This window comes from Theropithecus gelada, chromosome 16 (assembly GCF_003255815.1).
Source record: "Theropithecus gelada isolate Dixy chromosome 16, Tgel_1.0, whole genome shotgun sequence".
Taxonomy (NCBI): Eukaryota; Metazoa; Chordata; class Mammalia; order Primates; family Cercopithecidae; genus Theropithecus; species Theropithecus gelada.
This window is the reverse complement of record NC_037684.1, coordinates 13,432,876-13,451,330: the sequence shown is the minus strand read 5'-3', so window position 1 is coordinate 13,451,330 and position 18,455 is coordinate 13,432,876. Positions and strand designations below refer to the sequence as shown.

The window sequence follows — 18,455 nt, the reverse complement described above, 5'->3', positions numbered from 1 at the left end:
ACATTTAAACTTTTCTCATATACCATCTAAGATATAGCCCCTAATTAACTAAGTTAACTTCATTTACTAAAATTGGCGATTTAAAATTTTATCATTTAATGTTAGGATGTAGCCGGGTGTGGTGGTGGGTGCCTATAATCCCAGCTACTCAGGAAGCTGAGGCAGGAGAATCACTTGAATCTGGGAGGCGGAGGTAGCAGTCAGCTGAGATCACGCCATTGCATTCCAGCCTGGGCGACAAAATGAGACTGTCTCAAAAAAAAAAAAAAAAGTTAGGATGTCTTCAGAATATGGTGGCCATTTTAGAATTCTTGGCAGTAAATACCATGTCCAATTATTTGCGAAGGATATAACTAATAGGTCCCAACAGGTGAGCCTCATTTTGAGTTATCAAAGCCAGCGAACGCTGAACAGGAGAACCTGAAAAGCAAATCCGTGAAATGATTTTTAGTTTTAAGATTTGGGTTCTGGCCAGGCATGGTGGCTCATGTTTGTAATCCCAGCACTTTGGGAGGCTGAGACAAGGCAGATCACTTGAGTCCAGGAGTTCAAGACCAGCCTGGGCAACAAGGCGAAACCCCGTCTGTACAAAAATACAAATATTAGCTGGGCATAGTGGCACACCTGTAGTCCCAGCTACTTGGGAGACTGAGGCAGAAGGATCACTTGAGCCCAGGAAGTTGAGGCTGCAGTGAGCTGAGATTGCGCCACAGTACTTCAACCTGGGTGACAGAGTGAGATCCTGTCTCAAAAAAAAAAAAAAAAAAAAAAGATTTGGGTTCTATCGTTTATTTTCTTCCCTATTATATAAAAGCTTGTTCTTTTTTAGGTGAGAAATTGAATATATGCAGAAATAGCTAATGATTATTAGGTCTTAGTGGTGCTGGGGAAGCAGAAGATAGGAACAATAATTTTATATTATTGGTTATAAACAAGTCTGTTAAGCTTTATATTATGAACCTTAGTGCTTCCTATCTTATTTCCTTAATACAATTTTGATTTTTTTAATCGGATATTTATACTAATTAAGTGAGCTTGGGAAAGAATGTGCTCATCTGTGAAGTATGAGAAAGTAGAGGGAAAAAAACCACCCTTTTCATTATCAAAATAGTATTACCATTTTACTACCTTGATAAAGTAGAAGTGAGATAATGGTTAAGAGGGGCAATGATGGGGCTGGGTGCAGTGACTCACGCCTGTAATCCCAGCACTTTGGAGGCCAAGGCAGGTGGATCACCTGAGGTCAGGAGTTCGAGACCAGCTTGACTGACATGGTGAAACCCCGTCTCTACTAAAAATACAAAAAAATTAGCCAGGCATGGTGGCACATGCCTTTAATCCCAGCTACTTGGGAGGCTGAGGCAGGAGAATCACTCAAACCCAGGAGGCAGAGGTTGCAGTGAGCCGAGATTGTGCTATTGCACTCCAGCCTGCACAACAAGAGTGAAAATCTGTCTTAAAAAAAAAAAAAAAACAAGGGCAGTGATGGAGTCAGAGAGACCTGGGCTCAAATCCCAAACCTGCCACTACTGACCTTGGAATAACTACCCTTATGCAGCTGAGTTCCAGCTTACTTATATATGAAGTCAGGAGGATAGTTTTATTTGTCTCATGGAGTTGTTAGGATGAAATGAAGTATTACATGTAAATTGATTGGGCACAATGGATGGTACATAGTAAGTACTCAGTAAGTCATAGCCGCTGTTGGCCGGGCATGATTGCTTATGCCTGTAATCCCAACACTTTGGGAGGCCAAGGCAGGCGGATTACCTGAGATCAGGAATTCAAGACCAGCCTGGCCAACATAGTGAAACACCGTCTATACTAAAAATACAAAAATTAGGCCTCGCGTGGTGGCTCATGCCTGTAATCCCAGCACTTTGGGAGGCCAAGGTGGGTGGATCACGAGGTCAAGAGATGGAGACCCTCCTGGCCAACATGCTGAAATCCCATCTCTATTAAAAATACAAAAATTAGCTGGGCGTGGTGGCACACGCCTGTAGTCCCAGCTACTTGGGAGGCTGAGGCAGGAGAATCACTTGAACCTGGGAGGCGGAGGTTGCAGTGAGCCGAGATCATGCCACTGCACTCCAGCCTGGTGACAGAGTGAGACTCTATCTCAAAAACAAAAAAAGAAAAAAATACAAAAATTAACGAGGTGTGGTGACACACACCTGTAGTCTCAGCTACTAGGGAGGCTGAGGCAGGAGAATCGCTTGAACCCAGGAGGTGGAAGTGCAATGAACTGAGGCCACGCCATTGCACTCTGGCCTGGGTGACAGAGTTAGACTCCGTCTCAAAAAATAATAATAATAAAATAGCCACTGTTGCTCAGCCACAGAGTGCTTATGTTGCATATTTGGCTAGTGAAGGAGATGTATGCAGAATACAGGTAACAATGTTGTTTGGACTGAGAAGTGTGGTGTTTTGGTCAGTCTTCAATTTATAGTATAGAACAGGGATTGCTTACTACGGCCCATGGAATAACCAAATCTGGCCATTCCCATTTGAAGTATTGGCTCTTTAAAAACAGTTTGCTGGGCCAAGAGGGGTGGCTCATGCCTGTAATCCTAGCACTTTGGGCGGCCGAGGTGGGTAGATCACGAGGTCAGGAGTTCAAGACCAGCCTGGCCAAGATGGTGAAACCCCATCTCTACTAAAAATACAAAAATTCGCCAGGCGTGGTGGCGGGCGCCTAAAATCCCAGTTACTGGGGAAGCTGAGGTAGGAGAATCAGTTGAACCTAGGAGGCAGAGGTTGCAGTGAGCAGAGATCACGCCACTGCACTGTAGCCTAGGTGACAGAGCAAGACTCCGTCTCAAAAAAAAAAATTTTTGCTGGGCAGGCGCAGTGGCTCATGCCGACACTTTGGGATACTGAAACAGGATCCTCTGAGGTCAGGAGTTGAGACCAGCCTGGCCCACATGGTGAAACTGCCTCTCTGCTAAAAATACAAAAATTAGCTAGACATGATAGTGGGTGCCTGTAATCCCAGCTGCTCGGGAGGCTGAGGCCAGGAGAATCACTTGAGCCTGGGAGGCAGAGGTTGCAGTGAGCCGAGATTGTGCCACTGCACTCCAGCCTGGGCAACAGAGTGAGACTCCATCTAAAAAAAAAAAAAAAAAAAAAAAAGTCCCTGGTGGAGAGCAGTATTTCTGATGAATTGAGGTGTTTTAGACAAATGTTTTTTAAAATTTATATATTGTAATGTGAAATAGAAAAACTCACATGCCAAACCTATGATTTTATGAATATTCTCACTTAGGACTTGTGTAAAGATGTGAAGCACTAAAATAAAGGGGATCTGTTTTTCACAAATTTGGGCTCTCTTAAAATGTCAGGCTGGGCATGGTGGCTCACACCTGTAATCCCAGCACTTTGCGGGGCGAAGGCATGCAGATCACGAGATCAGGAGATTGAGACCATCCTGGCTAACATGGTGAAACCCTGTCTCTACTAAAAATACAAAAAATTAGCCGGGTGTGGTGACACGCACCTGTAGTTGCAGCTACTCAGGAGGCTGAGGCAGGAGAATCGCTTAAACCCAGGTAGATGGAGGTTGCAGGTAGCCGAGATTGCGCCACTGCACTCCATCCAGCCTGGGCAACAGTGAGATTCCATCTCAAAACAACAACAACAAAAAAAAATCATAAAATTTAGAAATATATTTATGACACTCTCTATTCATACAATAGGGCTCGTCGGAAAAAAAGTTCTGCTAGAAAATTTGGTCTACAGAAACTTTGGGAGTGGTGCTTAGGACTTGTACAAATGAGTTCATTACCATGGAGAGTTGTAATTGGTCGTCTAGGAAGGATTGGTCATGGAGAATTGAAAGGTAAAGTTGTGCTTTTATTAGTATTTATATTTCTGTTTTATGTTAATTCACACACTGTTCTGACCACATCTAGGTATATATGTTGAATACAATGCAAAGGTTATCAAATAAGGAAACACATATGTCTAGGCCACAAATGGCTAAATTCAAATTTTAAAAAGACATTTTACTCTTTTTTAACTTTAATAGCAGTCTTATTACTGCTGTTCTTACTTGTTTTCTGTTTTTTCCACTTTCTGATTGTTATTTAACTCATCCTCTGTTGAGCAGATACTAATTGAATTTGGTATACCTAATATTAGGGGGATAAAGGATGTTGAGTAGCATCAGCAGTAAGTTTGGCTTGATGATGACTCCAGTTTGAGGAATACACTAATTTAAAAGCCATTAACTATTTTTATGTTTTAACTTTAACTTGGTTCCACAGGATATTAATAATGCTGTTACTTTGATTTTTTTTTTTTTTTTTTTTTTTAAACTGTCAATACCCACAGATTGGAGCTGTTTGCTGAGTCGTCGAAACTTGCAGTCTCTAAGTAAAAGGCTCAAAGACATGTGTAGAATGTGTGGTATATCTGCTGCAGACTCCCCTAGCATCCTCAGTGCTTGCTTGGTGGCAATGGAGCCCCAAGGCTCTTTTGTTATTATGCCAGGTTAGCTATCTTTAGTTTATATCAGATTTAATTCTTTATGCAGTTTTTAAGTATTACATAAAATTTATTCTTCATTTATTAAAAGAAGAAAATGTCTTTCATTTTTCAGATTCTGTGTCAACTGGTTCTGTATTTGGAAGAAGCACGACTCTAAACATGCAGACATCTCAGCTAAATACCCCACAGGATACATCATGTACTCATATACTTGTGTTTCCTACTTCTGCTTCTGTGCAAGTAGCTTCAGCTACTTATACCACTGAAAATTTGGATTTAGCTTTCAATCCCAACAATGGTAGGTAATTTGTTCCATTTTGGTAGTCTGAAGAATACCTCCCAAAATAAATTCATGTCGAATACCTGAAACATGTGAATGTTACCTTATTTTACCAAAAAATGACTTTGCAGATGTGATAAGTTAAGGATCTTGAGATGGAGAGATTATCCTCAATTATGCAGGTGGGCCCTTAATGCAATAACATGTATTCTTATAAGAAGGAGGCAGAAGGAGGTTTGACTACATAGAAGAGAAGAAAGCCATGTGATGGAAACAGCGGGAAGCAAAGTCAAAGGGAGAAGATGCTATGTTGCTGACTTTGAAGATGGTGAAAGAGCCCATGAACCAAAGAATATAGTTCTAGACTCTGGAAAAGACAAGGAAACAGATTATCCCCTTCAGCCTTGCCAACATCCTGATTTCACTCCAACGAAACTGATTTCAGATTTCCGGCCTCCAGAACTGTAAGAAAATAAATGTGTGTTGTTTTTAAGCCAACAGGTTGTGGTAACTTGTTAAAGCGGCAACAGGAAACTTAATACAATCATTCTTTCACCTTGTTGATACCAGAACTGGTGCTGTGATACCAGAACTGGTGCTGTGAATTATCCCATAAATCTTTACTTTTAAAAAACTTTTTGAGACAGAGTCTCACTCACCCTGTCTCCCAGGCTGGAGTGCAGTAGTACAATCTCAGCCCACTGCAACCTTCACCTCCTGGGTTCAAGCGATGCTCGTGCCTCAGCCTCTCGAGTAGCTGGGATTATAGGCGCATGCCACCATGCCTGGCTAATTTTTGTATTTTTGGTAAAGATGGGGTTTCACCATGCTGGCCGGGCTGGTCTCAAACTCCTGACCTGAAATGATCCACCCACCTTGGCCTCCCAAAGTGCTGGGATTACAGGTGTGAGCCACCATGCCCAGCCATCTTTACTTATTTTAAAAGGCAATAGTTGGTCACAAAATATTTGTATAGGTTTACCCTTGTGCTTTTGAGGTACCTGTACATGAACTCATTTTATATATCTCTTCTGTTGATTTACCAAAATAATATAATTTATATAAACTGCCAAAGTAGGGAGGTAGCTTTTCCAGGTGAATTTATAGTTTACATTTTAGTAGAAGAGAAAATAATATTTTATTGTTATTCTGAGATACCTTAAAAAATCTCACATCTCTAAAGTCAGAAATATGGATATTATGCTCTCTTGTTTTAGTGTGTTATATAATAACTCGAGTATTTTACTTAATAAAGAACATGGTATTATTCGTAAATACAGTAATCCTCCTTATCTTTGGTTTTCCTTTACATGGTTTCAATTTCCCATGGGTACAGTACAATAAGATACTTTGAAAGAGAGAGTGAGAGAGACCACATTCACATCTCTTTTATTATAGTACGTTGCTGTAATTATTCTAATATTCTTGTTGTTAATCTCTTACTGTACCTAATTTATAATTGAAACTCCATCATAGGTGTGTATGTAAAGGAAAAATCAGTATATAGGATTTGGTACTATCCTTGGTTTCAGAAATCTATGTGGGTATGGGGGTGGGTCTTGGGACATATCCGCCATGGATAAGGGGGACTACTGCAGTCCCACTTTAAACACATTTTCATTTCCTTTGTACTATGTTTGCTTTGTATTAGTTTCCTATTGCTGCTCTAACAAAGTACTACACATTTAGTGGCTTAAAACAACACCCATTTATTTTATCTTACAGTTCTGGAAGTCAGAAGTCCAAAATCAGTCTCGATGGGCCAAAGTCAAAATGTCAGCAGGAGTGATTACTTTCTGGAGGCCCTAAGGGAAAATGTTTCCTTGCTTTTGTCAGTTTCTACAGGCCACCTGCATTCCTTGGCTCATGGTCCCTTCCTCTATCCTGGATGCCAGCAGTATAGTGTCATCACATCTCCTTCACTGACTCTAACCCTACTGCCTCCCTCTTATTAGGACCCCTGTGATTACATTGGACCCACCCGGATAATCCAGAATAATCTCCCCATCTCAAGATCCTTAGCTTGATCACATCTGCAAAGTCTTTTATGGTAACATATTCTTAGATTCCTGGGATTAGGATGTGGACATCTTTGGGGGGCCATTATTCAGACTACCACATGCTTGTTTATGCATAATTATTTGTATGTTTTTTAGCACAACACTTGGCACATGGTAGACACTCAGTAAATGTTGGTTAAATTAACCCATTTTGGTTAAAATTTCATTTATTTTGACCCTTTCCTGTGAATGACCGTAGGATATGGAAAATGGAGTTTTAAATTTCTTTTCTTTCTCCTGTTTAGATGGAGCAGATGGAATGGGTATCTTTGATTTGTTAGACACAGGAGATGATCTTGACCCTGATATCATTAATATCCTTCCTGCTTCTCCAACTGGTTCTCCTGTACATTCTCCAGGATCTCATTACCCCCATGGAGGTGATGTGGGCAAGGTAACTGTGTTGTAAATTTTAGTTTTTCTAGGCTGGGCACAGTGGCTCACGCCTGAAATCCCAGCACTTTGGGAGGCCAAGGCAGGTGGATCACGAGGTCAGGAGTTTGAGACCAGCCTGGCCAATATGGTGAAACCCCGTCTCTACTAAAAATGTAAAAAATAGCCCGGTGTGGTGGCACGCACCTGTAGTCACAGCTAGTCGGGAGGCTGAGGCAGGAGAATCACTTGAACCTGGGAGGCGGAGGTTGCAGTGAGCCAAGATCAAGCCACCGTACTCCAGCCTGGGCGCCAAAGGAGGGTGACGAAAAAAAAAAGTGTAATTTTTCTAAATGACATTCGTTAACTTAGTAATGGATTAATATATGAAATGCAATACTATTTTTCCTTGGAAATTAGCAGGAGTTGAGGTTAATTAACAGTACATTCATGCATTTCTACATCATAGACATCAGTACTTTGAATTGCACATTTTTAAGAGAATCTCTAAGGCTCTGCTTTCCCTGAATCCGTATTTTCTAGACCATTTGGCATTACTCCTTTTTTTGTAGTTTTTGTGGCAGTTCACCATAGTTTCTTACTCAGATACAGGATCACAGTATCTTTCAGAATCACTATATATAACTCTTAAGAGCAGCCATTCATATCAGGGCTGTGACAAGGAATATAATAAAAATACTAGTTTTCTCATAAGACCAGATAAAACACTGACCATCTACTTCCCCTTTTTATCTTTAGCAATTATGGAAGCAGGCTGTCTTGACCTTGTATTTGAAGTAAAAACTAATTGGGCTTCAGCGAATAACACCTCTCTATTTGAAATTATATATACTGGGCTGGGGGCGGTGGCTCATGCCTGCAATCCCAGCACTTTGGGAGGCTGAGGTAGGCGGATCATGACATCAGGAGATCAAGACCATCCTGGCTGACACAGTAAAACCCCGTCTCTACTAAAAATACAAAAATTAGCTGGGTGTGGTGGTGGGCACCTGTAGTCCCAGCTACTGGGGAGGCTGAGGCAAGAGAATGGCATCAGCCCGGGAGGCAGAGCTTGCAGTGAGCTGAGATTGCACCACTGCACTCCAGCCTAGGCGACAGAGCGAGACTCCATCTCAAAGAAAAGAAATTACATATACTGCTGATTTGATTATTGTAGTATGCATAGGTTTAAAATTTACCCTTTTAAAGTAGGGAAGGATCTTTTTCCAATCTTACTTTGCATTCCTTCCTCCTTTTTGTAACTGCAAAGAAATTAGATAAGAAATACATACAACGAAAAGCACCAGTAATCCCACCACCTTAATAAAACCATTTTTACTTTTAAGCGAATTGTCATCCTTCCACATATGTTTATATTGCAGTTTTCAATAAGTATAATCAGCTTTTTAATGTTGCATTTTTGTTATGCTGTGATTTGTGTCCTTCCCAAAATATTGGACATGTAAGGTTTTTTTTCTATTATAGATAATGATGTAATGAACATTTTCATGCATATTTTTTTTCTTTTGTCTGTTTCCTTAAATACCAAGAAATACATTAATCCAAAGGATATGAATGTGACTTAGTAGTTATCCCTTCATGTTGCCATAATAATTTTCACAGCACTATTAACTGCATTTTATAGATAGTGCTAGATTAACAAAGCTAAATTGAATCCACCTTTTGAATTGGGGTGTGGTTTTCAGGACTTAATATTAGCAAGTAACTTAAAGATGTCATTGAAAATTTTGTATGTTTTACTCATCTGTGAAGGTTTACACACTTTCCTGTGAGCTTGGCATAGTAATACAGACTTGTTAAACAGCTGGCATATTCATTTAATACAATTCTTAAAATATGTTCTATTAATGCTTTTACTTATAATACTCTTAAGTACATAGAAACTGGTTTTTTTCAATATCCTTCAGTATTTTGTTAAATTGATGTCGTAAGATAATGAGACTGATTGCTGTAAGCCATTCTGTGTTTATATCTGGTACTTAGCTATATTTGAGTGAACTAATAATATACTTCTAATTTTGTCTTTTTAAGGGTCAGAGTACTGATCGGCTACTTTCAACAGAACCTCATGAGGAAGTACCTAATATTCTTCAGCAACCATTGGCCCTTGGTTACTTTGTATCAACTGCCAAAGCAGGTCCATTACCTGACTGGTTCTGGTCAGCATGTCCTCAAGCACAATATCAGTGTCCCCTTTTTCTTAAGGTATTGCCATTTCTGTCCCAGTTCCTAAATAATTCTGATTGACAGCCTAAGTCCTGAGAAATCTAGAAGTGGCTTTTTAAAGTCTTATAGCTTGTCTAAATTCTTAAATGAATTGCCATATGTGACTCTTCAAACAAGATCACGAAGGCGTGGTGACTTACGCCTGTAATCCCAGCACTTCAGGAGGCCGAGGCAGGCAGATTACCTGAGGTCAGGAGTTTGAGACCAGCCTGGCCAACATGGCGAAACCTCGTCTCTACTAAAAATACAAAAATTAGCCAGGTGTGGTGGCGGATGCCTGTAGTCCCAGCTACTCGGGAGGCTAAGGCAGGAGAATCGCTTGAACCTGCGAGGCAGAGGTTGCAGTGAGCCGAGATCGTACCACTTCATTCCAGCCTGGGCCACACACTGTGAGACTCTCTCTCAAAAAAGAAAAGAAACTAGCTTTTAAATTTATATTTTTAGAACTTTATTCTTAAGTCAAACTCCTAGGATCTTTGTTGTTAGTGTAGATTGAGTATCCCTTATTCGAAATGCTTGGGACCAGAAGTGTTTCCACTTTTGGATTTTTTCAGATTGGGGATGCTCAGTCTATTTCGACTGCACATATGTAAATTTAGAGCTGAGAGAAACTTTATGTTACCTCTAGTCTAACCTTCTCATTTTATAGGTGAGCATATTTAAGTTCAGAAAAACTCACCTGTTTAAAGTCATAATTGGGCCGGGCGCGGTGGCTCAAGCCTGTAATCCCAGCACTTTGGGAGGCCGAGACGGGCGGATCACGAGGTCAGGAGATCGAGACCATCCTGGCTAACACGGTGAAACCCCGTCTCTATTAAGAAATACAAAAAACTAGCCGGGCGAGGTGGCGGGCGCCTGTAGTCCCAGCTACTCGGGAGGCTGAGGCCGGAGAATGGCGTGAACCCGGGAGGCGGAGCTTGCAGTGAGCTGAGATCCGGCCACTGCAGTCCAGCCTGGGTGACAGAGCGAGACTCCGTCTCGAAAAAAAAAAAAAAAAAAATAAAGTCATAATTGGTAATAGACTCAAGACTGAAACCTGGGTCTTTTAATGATTATTGTGTTATTCTTTGAATTACATCATACTGCACTGCTGTTATGCTACATTATTTTGGGGAATAAAAGATTTATAATCTTGGGCTGGGCGTGGTGGCTCATGCCTGTAATCCCAGCACTTTGGGAGGCTGAGGCGGGTGGATCACGAGGTCAGCAGTTCAAGACCAGCCTGGCCAACATGGTGAGACCCCGTTTCTACTAAAACGACAAAAAATTAGCCAGGCGTAGTGGCATGTGCCTGTAGTCCCAGCTACTTGGGAGGCTGAGGCAGGAGAATCACTTGAATCTGGCAGGTAGAGGTTGCAGTGAGCCGAGATCATGCCACTGCACTCCAGCCTGAGTGACAGAGCGAGACTCCGTCTCAAAAAAAAAAAAAAAAGATTTATAATCTTTGTAATACTTGATTTTTAGTTTCATTTACTGCTTAAAGTTTTTCTAGCTGTATATAGATTACTGTGTTAAAACTGAGTGGTTTTTAAATACAGTAATGAGACTCTCAGATTCATAGTGATTTATTACAACAAACTCAGGCTGGGCACAGTGATTCATACCTATAATCCGAGCACTTTGGGTGGTCAAGGCAGGAGGATCGCTTGAGGCCAGGAGTTCATCATCAGCCTGGACAACATAGTGAAAGTTTGTCTCTCTAAAAAATTTTTAATATTAGGCATGGTGGCACGTGCCTGTAGTCCTAGTAACATGAGAAGCTGAGGCAGGAGGGAGGATCGCATGAGCACGGGAGGTTGAGGCTGTAGTGAGCCATGATCATGCCACTGTACTCCAGCTGTGTGACAGGAGACCCTCTCTCAAAAAAGCAAAACCAAATTTGTTAGTAAGCAATGTAACGTGAAGTGGAGATAAGTCACAAAATGAGATATAAAAGCCCTATGCAGAATTTATTACTGCTGCTGATATTGTTCCAGAATAACAAATTTAGATGTGACTCACTTACTCTTATGTAAACCCACCAGAAGTTGACTGTTTTTAATCACCAAATCATGCTAATTTAAATACTTGCTGCCGGGCACGGTGGCTCACACCTGGAAACCCAGCACTTTGGGAGGCTGAGGCAGGCAGATCACCTGAGCTCGGGAGTTCGAGACCGGCCTGACCAACGTGGAGAAACCTTGTTTCTACTAAAAATACAAAATTAGCTGGAAGTGGCGGTGCATGCCTGTAATCCCAGCTACTCTGGAGGCTGAGGCAGGAGAATTGCTTGAACCCAGGAGGCGGAGGTTCATTGCACTCCAGCCTGGGCAACAAGAGCTAAACTCCGTCTCAAAAAAGATAAATAAATATAAATAAATGCTTGCTAACTGGGCCAGATGCAATGGCTCACGCCTATAATCCCAGCACTTCAGGCGGCTGAGGCAGGGAGCTCACCTGAGGTCACGAGTTCAAGACCAGCCTGGCCAACATGATGAAACCTGCCTCTACTAAAAATACAAAAAAAGTAGCCAGGCATGGTGGCAGGTGCCTGTAATCCCAGCCACTAGGGAGGCTGAGGCAGGAGAATCCCTTGAATCCGGAAGGTGGAGGTTGCAGTGAGCTATCGCACCACTGCACTCCAGCCTGGGTGACAGAGCGAGACTCTGTCTCAGTCAATCAATACATACATGTATACATACACACATGCTAAGTTATTTTTACCTGTTGGAGTAGAAGTTGGATTGTATGTATGCTTTGGTTTCTTAGGGATATATTTTAGTGGGTACTAGACCAATAGGTTTCTTGCTATTTTCTAAACCTGTTGCTATTAAATCTTGATATCTTTGGATCACATCCATTGACTCAATGACATTTGAGATTAAACAGTGGACTTCTGTACCACATTTATAAAGAAACAACAGCTGATGATCTGAATTGATTATTAATGAGATAATATATTTAAAGGGTGTCAAGTAATAGCTTTGTCATATGACATTTCTTCCTCTTCCAGTAGATGTGCAGTGGTCTTTAAAGATCTCATTACAAGAACATATTCTCAGCCGGGCGTGGTGGCTCACGCCTGTAATCTCAGCACTTTGGGAGGCCAGGGCAGGCAGATTACAAGGTCAGGAGATCGAGACCATCCTGGCGAACACTGTGAAACCCTGGGATTAGCCAGGAGTGGTGGCGGGCACCTGTAGTCCCAGTTCCTCAGGAGGCTGAGGCAGGAGAATGGTGTGAACCCGGGGGGCGGAGCTTGCAGTGAGCTGAGATGGCACCACTGCACTCCAGCCTGGGCAACAGAGCAAGACTCTGTCTCAATAAAAAATAAATAAATAAATAAGAAATAAATAAGAACATATTCTCAAGGGATTTTCTATATACTAGTAGTCTGTGGTGTCTCCACAAAACAAAGGGTTCTTTGTGGTCCTTTGGGAGGGTGCTACACATGCTATCTGTCCTCTTTTCTAGTCATAATACATGTATGCACACTAAAGTCTCTGAAAAACAGAGGTAAATAAAATAGTTTACCTAGCATTTCCCAAACTTATTAATACACAAGGAAAGGATTATTTAACACCTGTTAATAGTTTATTACCTTAGTGTTTCAGGGGATGTGCTTCAGGAAACACAAGTTTACAAAAAGTCCAAGGGACTATCTAGAGCCTTTCCTACTCAGTATTTATTTGCAGAAAGGATAGTGTAAAGCGGGCATTCACTGTTAGATACATTGTAACAAGATTAGGACTTCTGGTTATGAACTACCACCTAAAGCATAATTTACTATAAGTTTCGTTCACTTTTTTTTTTCGTATATCTCAGTTTTATACTGCAGGCAGTAAAGCCACCTGATTTGTTTCTCTTTGCTTGGAAATATAGCAGGTTGTTAGCTAGATTCCTTTTTATCATAGGAATAGAGTACTGGTGCTAATTACATTTTAAAAATTTGTAGTGATTTGCAGTGTGAGACTTGCTTATAACTCCATAAATCAAGAGTTTGTAGACAGTTCAAACATAGATATCTTTGGTTATATTCCTAAATATACTGCCCGAGTTTCTACATATATTGCAGTTGCAGAGGAGAGAGCACCTAAATATAAAATAGTACCTTTTACAGTATACAGAATGAAATCTACCAAGAGTTACTGCAGTGAACATCACCATTGTTTTGTCATAGCTTTTTAATACTATATTGACTTACATATATTGACTTATAAACAAAATGACTCATTTAATTGGAGTGTGGAGTAGCTCATTCCTTTCTCCCACTATTCATTGCCATATCTAAATGAGCGTGCCAGTTTTTACTGATCCTCTGTTATGAAATTGAGTGGGCAAAGCAGGCATCTGTGCACCGTATTACTTAGGGTGTTCTCAGTTCAACCCAAGATAGCTTTGTTTAAGGTTTATTGTGCTGTAACCAAACTATTTGCTTATGCTTACGCCTGTTACTTTTTTCAGTGCTAGACTTAGGTATGTCTGCATAGTCATAAAGGGTGTCATACCTTACGGACAGACTACTCAGGTTTACTCAATTTAGTGCCTCCTTAAACATTTACGTTGCACATCTAGGCAAATTAGACTTAGCAGATAATTAGAAATTCTTTTTCTAAGGATTATTGTATGGTCTCAAAAACAATAAAGGTAAAGAAAATAGATTCAAAATAAGTTTTGCACCTAAAAATCACTTCTGGCTAGGCGCAATGGCTCATGCATGTAATCCCAGCACTTTGGGAGGCCAAGGCAGGAGAATTGTTTGAGGCCAGGAGTTCAAGACCAGCCTGGGCAACAGAACAAGAAGCTGCCCCTACTTAAAAAAAAAAAAGTCTATAATGAATTAAAGAAAACAAGCATTTTTATAGTGGCTTTCATTCATAACAGGACTAAAATGTATTTAATCATTTTAGAAGATACACTGGGAGAATAAGGTAAAACTAATTAGCAGATTATTTTCTATTTGGCTGACTGATTGCTTGTTACCTTCTTAGGCCTCTTTGCACCTTCACGTGCCTTCAGTGCAATCTGACGAGCTGCTTCACAGTAAACACTCCCACCCACTTGACTCAAATCAGACTTCAGATGTCCTCAGGTACAAGTCTTTTACCCTTAACAATTTGTTACTGCAACTTTAAAAGAATATAATGTTGATTCTTATCTATTTTTCTCATTTTCGGCAAGAATTCACAGTTGTATATCACTGGATCTCTAAGCACTGCTATTCTAACATGAGTAATCTACTTTTGAGGATAATTTTTATGGAAATTGCTTCTTTCCCCCCAGGGACTCTCTGTTACACTCTTTTTTAAAGGTGACTTTGAGTCTTAAATGCCATAATTGAAAACTGCTTCCAATCTAGATTGGAAATAAATACATGACTTATGCAGTTTATTTACTTTTCAGGTTTGTTTTGGAACAGTACAATGCACTCTCCTGGCTAACCTGTGACCCTGCAATCCAGGACAGACGCTCATGTCTCCCAATTCATTTTGTGGTGCTGAATCAGTTATATAACTTTATTATGAATATGCTGTGATCTTCATTTGATGGAACTGTGCAAGAAAAGAACAAGGAAAAATGGATATTTCGCTGCAGGATTAAGTTACAATTATCTTCTCAGTGAAAGTTATTTGTGATGGGGTCTAATTCTTATTACTTCAACAAATATTGTTTTGACTTGGGGGGAGGGGCTATAACCCTGCTATTTTTCATTGACTCTACTGAACTCTTTAGGATGATGACTGATCATACAAAACGTATTATAACATTTTCGTAGCAAAATTAACCTTTTTTTTTTTCCAGTCACAGTATTTGTGAAAAGTAATGAGCCATAGTACCCAGTCATGTTAAATGAATATTAAAAGCATGGAGAGGAAACATGAGGAACAATGAATTTCAACATATGGCTTCAGAACATGAAGATGTTCTTGTATTGGATTATAGTATCTAGTATTCAAAAATGCCTGCATCTCTTATTTATTGTAAGTTTTTAAATGTATAAATTGTCTTATATTTCTTAACCTCTTTTATAAAAATTTTCCTAGAAGGTTTATACTGCCTTCTTGCTTTAAAGCAATTGGTCTAAAATATATGTAATCGTCTTAATTAAAAAGTTGCAGTAGGGTTGCTTTTAGAGTATTATTTTTTTGTAAGGGGGTGGGTGGGACAGTAAATTTGTATTGTCTCGATGTACAGTTTAATGGGGATAGAGGGGGAATAATGTCCATACCATTGTGTGTGGAGGATTTACAGCTAAGCTGTAGTTGCAGAGTACATGTACAGTAATGAAGTTCACTGTGTTTATAAATTGAAAAGGTACCAGGTCTTACAGCATTTTATATATCACATCTTTACAGAATAACATGATGGCAATATACAAGTGGTATTGTTAGGTGGTTTAACTTAGAATAAAATGAGAATTCTTCAGTTATATTTTGTACTATGGTTTAGGGCTATGACTAATATTTCAGGCCATTTCCAGTGCAAGAAACTTAGTTTTACAAGAAAAACCATTTGCTACTGAATGCTTAAACTAATTTTGGTGTTTAATGTTACATGCTTAAATTTTTTTCAGTTTTAACAGTGGCACATTTAGGCATGGGACTATTATTATGAAATTTATTTTCAGGATCTGCTATAAGGTTGAAATTTAGCCCAGCTCTAGGCATTTTACAAATTATTTTACAAGCAGTCACTCTTGATTGTTTGACTTTTTTTTTAAATTAAAGATTGGGAATGTATGTGAGAGTATGCATATGTATGGATGTGTGTGTGTGCGCGCAATCAAACTGTGGTGTAAATAGATTCTCAGTGAATTCTGGTATTCAGACTCTATTCCACTAGTGAAAGAACCATTTTCTAAACTTCCCTTGCCTTTTTTATTTATTTAATTTTCTTGGTTTGGAGATGTCAGTCCCAAACACCAGAGTCTGTACTTTTCTATAACACAGCTCAGATTAAGGTAGGGCATATGCCAAGGAGGTTCTCACCTCCCTAAAGAAGGGACTTGAATTTTAGGGACTTTAATTCACCCCTCCTTCAATACAACTTTCCCCCTTCTTGTTTGCACATGCCAAGATAACTGCTTTTATGCAGGGTGTACCCCCTTGAAAAATCCTTTCTACAGTGCTGCTCACAAAAGAGCCCAAGTTCGCCTCCTACCTGCATTGCTGACTTGAATTCACAGTCGCCGAGTCTACCTATCTTTCTTGGAAGCAGTCTAGCAAAATTTCTATTTGTACGTTCACTAATTATCTACAAGGACAAAATCAGTTGTATTTACAAAACTCTATTTCAGTGGGTTTTTTTTTGGTTTTTTGGTTTTTTTTTTTTTTTACTGAAACTTGTTTTGTGAATACTCTATGCTTAGAATTAAATATCACTTTCTTATGAACGATATAACTTCTTCAGATTGTGTATATGAAAACATTAGCAAGTCTTGTTTTTTCTATGAAGCAAACACAATTGACAAAGGTTTTCAATCATTTCTTCAAAACTATAATGCAATTCCAATGGTCAGCATATTTTGATATTAAATTTAAAGATCACCTCTCTGCATTTGTTTTTAAATTATGCTAACACACCACACATTATTTTGGTATGTTTTGTTCTGTACTTTCTTTAAAAAAAAACAAAAAAAAACAAAAAAAACAAAAACTTGTCTGAGATTTGAAGGAAAATATGCTTATTTGGAATTTCCATAAAAAGAGTATCCTTTTTATATACTTAATAGTGACTTTACAAAATAAAAGTTATATTCTCAGTTGTTTAAAATCACTAACCTGTGGTAACCACACCTCAGATTGAAAGTAGATTTAAAATTATTCCCTGACAGATTATTTAATGTGGAGCCATAAGGAGGGAACCCAGTATACAATTATTTTTTATTTGGGAATCAGGGAATAGTTCCCAAATATACAATATTTATTGGTAAGATTTTTTTTCCCCTTCATATATCCACTCACACTCAATAGAAAGTTATTAAATAATCATTAGAAAAGCTCATAGACTTATTTGAGAAATTAAGCCTCGTGCAGGATGATGGATTTGACTTACTAATGTACTGTCACAGACAAGTATGGGTAGTTTTGTTTAAATAGGTAAGCAAAATATTATGCTTTTTAGCAGTGGATTACCAACACCTTGACTTCTTTGTTACAGTGCTAACATCTTTTTTTTGTGCAGTTATCCATGATTATTAAGCAGGTTGGAAGTTCAGTATTTTGTCATTTAAAAAGATTCGTTATATAATGTCTGCTTCCAGCCAGTGAGAAACATCTAGCCATACCTTTCTTATGCAAGCCATTCAGTTATCAGGACTGTGAATTAACACTGTATGAATAAATTTCTGTACACCTTATTGTTTGGCCAGAAGGCCACCAAGTGTACTTATATGTAATCCTTAAATTTTAAAGTAGCTGTAATTTTTAAATATTTCTAAACTTTTCTTAAACCACTAAAATTAAGCTCTTACTACTTAGTCAACTATCCTCAGCTGTATTCGTACTCAATTGTCAGTATGGCACAGATTACTGTATTAAAATATTCTCCTTTCGTCTTCATACTTACCTTCTGGAGGTAATTTTTTAACTTAATGTGTTACTACAAAGATTTGCAGATCTTTAATCAAGCACTATGTTAATACTGTAATATCAGAATACTATGTTGCATTATTTAAAATGTTCAAATTGAATAGATTAAAAAGTTTTTAAATGCTATTGCATCATATAATTTGCTATTCATCCACTATGGCATTGCATATCAATCAGTTAATACACTTAATGTTGCATGAGTAATATTTTGGTCTGGGTTTCCTCTTAAGATTTTAGTTCGTCTGAATTAAGGAAAAATGTTTTTAATATACATTCTTATTTTGTCCCACCCCTCCAAAAATGAGCTGGAAATCTTAACTTTTTGGGGTTTTTTTTGTTTTTTTGTTTTTTTGTTTTTTGTTTTTTGGTATTTTAATGGGCCCAGAACTGTGGTTTAAATTTTTATGTATGTATTTTCTTTTTTGTGGAGTATAAATT

General features: G+C 39.0%; 1 protein-coding gene across 1 annotated transcript in view; it reads left to right on the top strand.

Moving 5' to 3' along the window:
• The window catches only part of MED13 (mediator complex subunit 13), a 123,846-nt gene extending 107,026 nt beyond the window's left edge, over positions 1 to 16,820 (top strand). The window contains exons 24-30 of the mRNA XM_025362300.1: positions 3,696 to 3,838; positions 4,333 to 4,491; positions 4,601 to 4,786; positions 7,074 to 7,222; positions 9,253 to 9,426; positions 14,418 to 14,518; positions 14,830 to 16,820. Coding sequence (XP_025218085.1) covers positions 3,696 to 3,838; positions 4,333 to 4,491; positions 4,601 to 4,786; positions 7,074 to 7,222; positions 9,253 to 9,426; positions 14,418 to 14,518; positions 14,830 to 14,962 — 1,045 coding nt within the window. The 3' untranslated portion in view covers positions 14,963 to 16,820. The remainder of the gene's footprint in view (positions 1 to 3,695; positions 3,839 to 4,332; positions 4,492 to 4,600; positions 4,787 to 7,073; positions 7,223 to 9,252; positions 9,427 to 14,417; positions 14,519 to 14,829) is intronic.
• Positions 16,821 to 18,455: the final 1,635 nt, after the last annotated feature.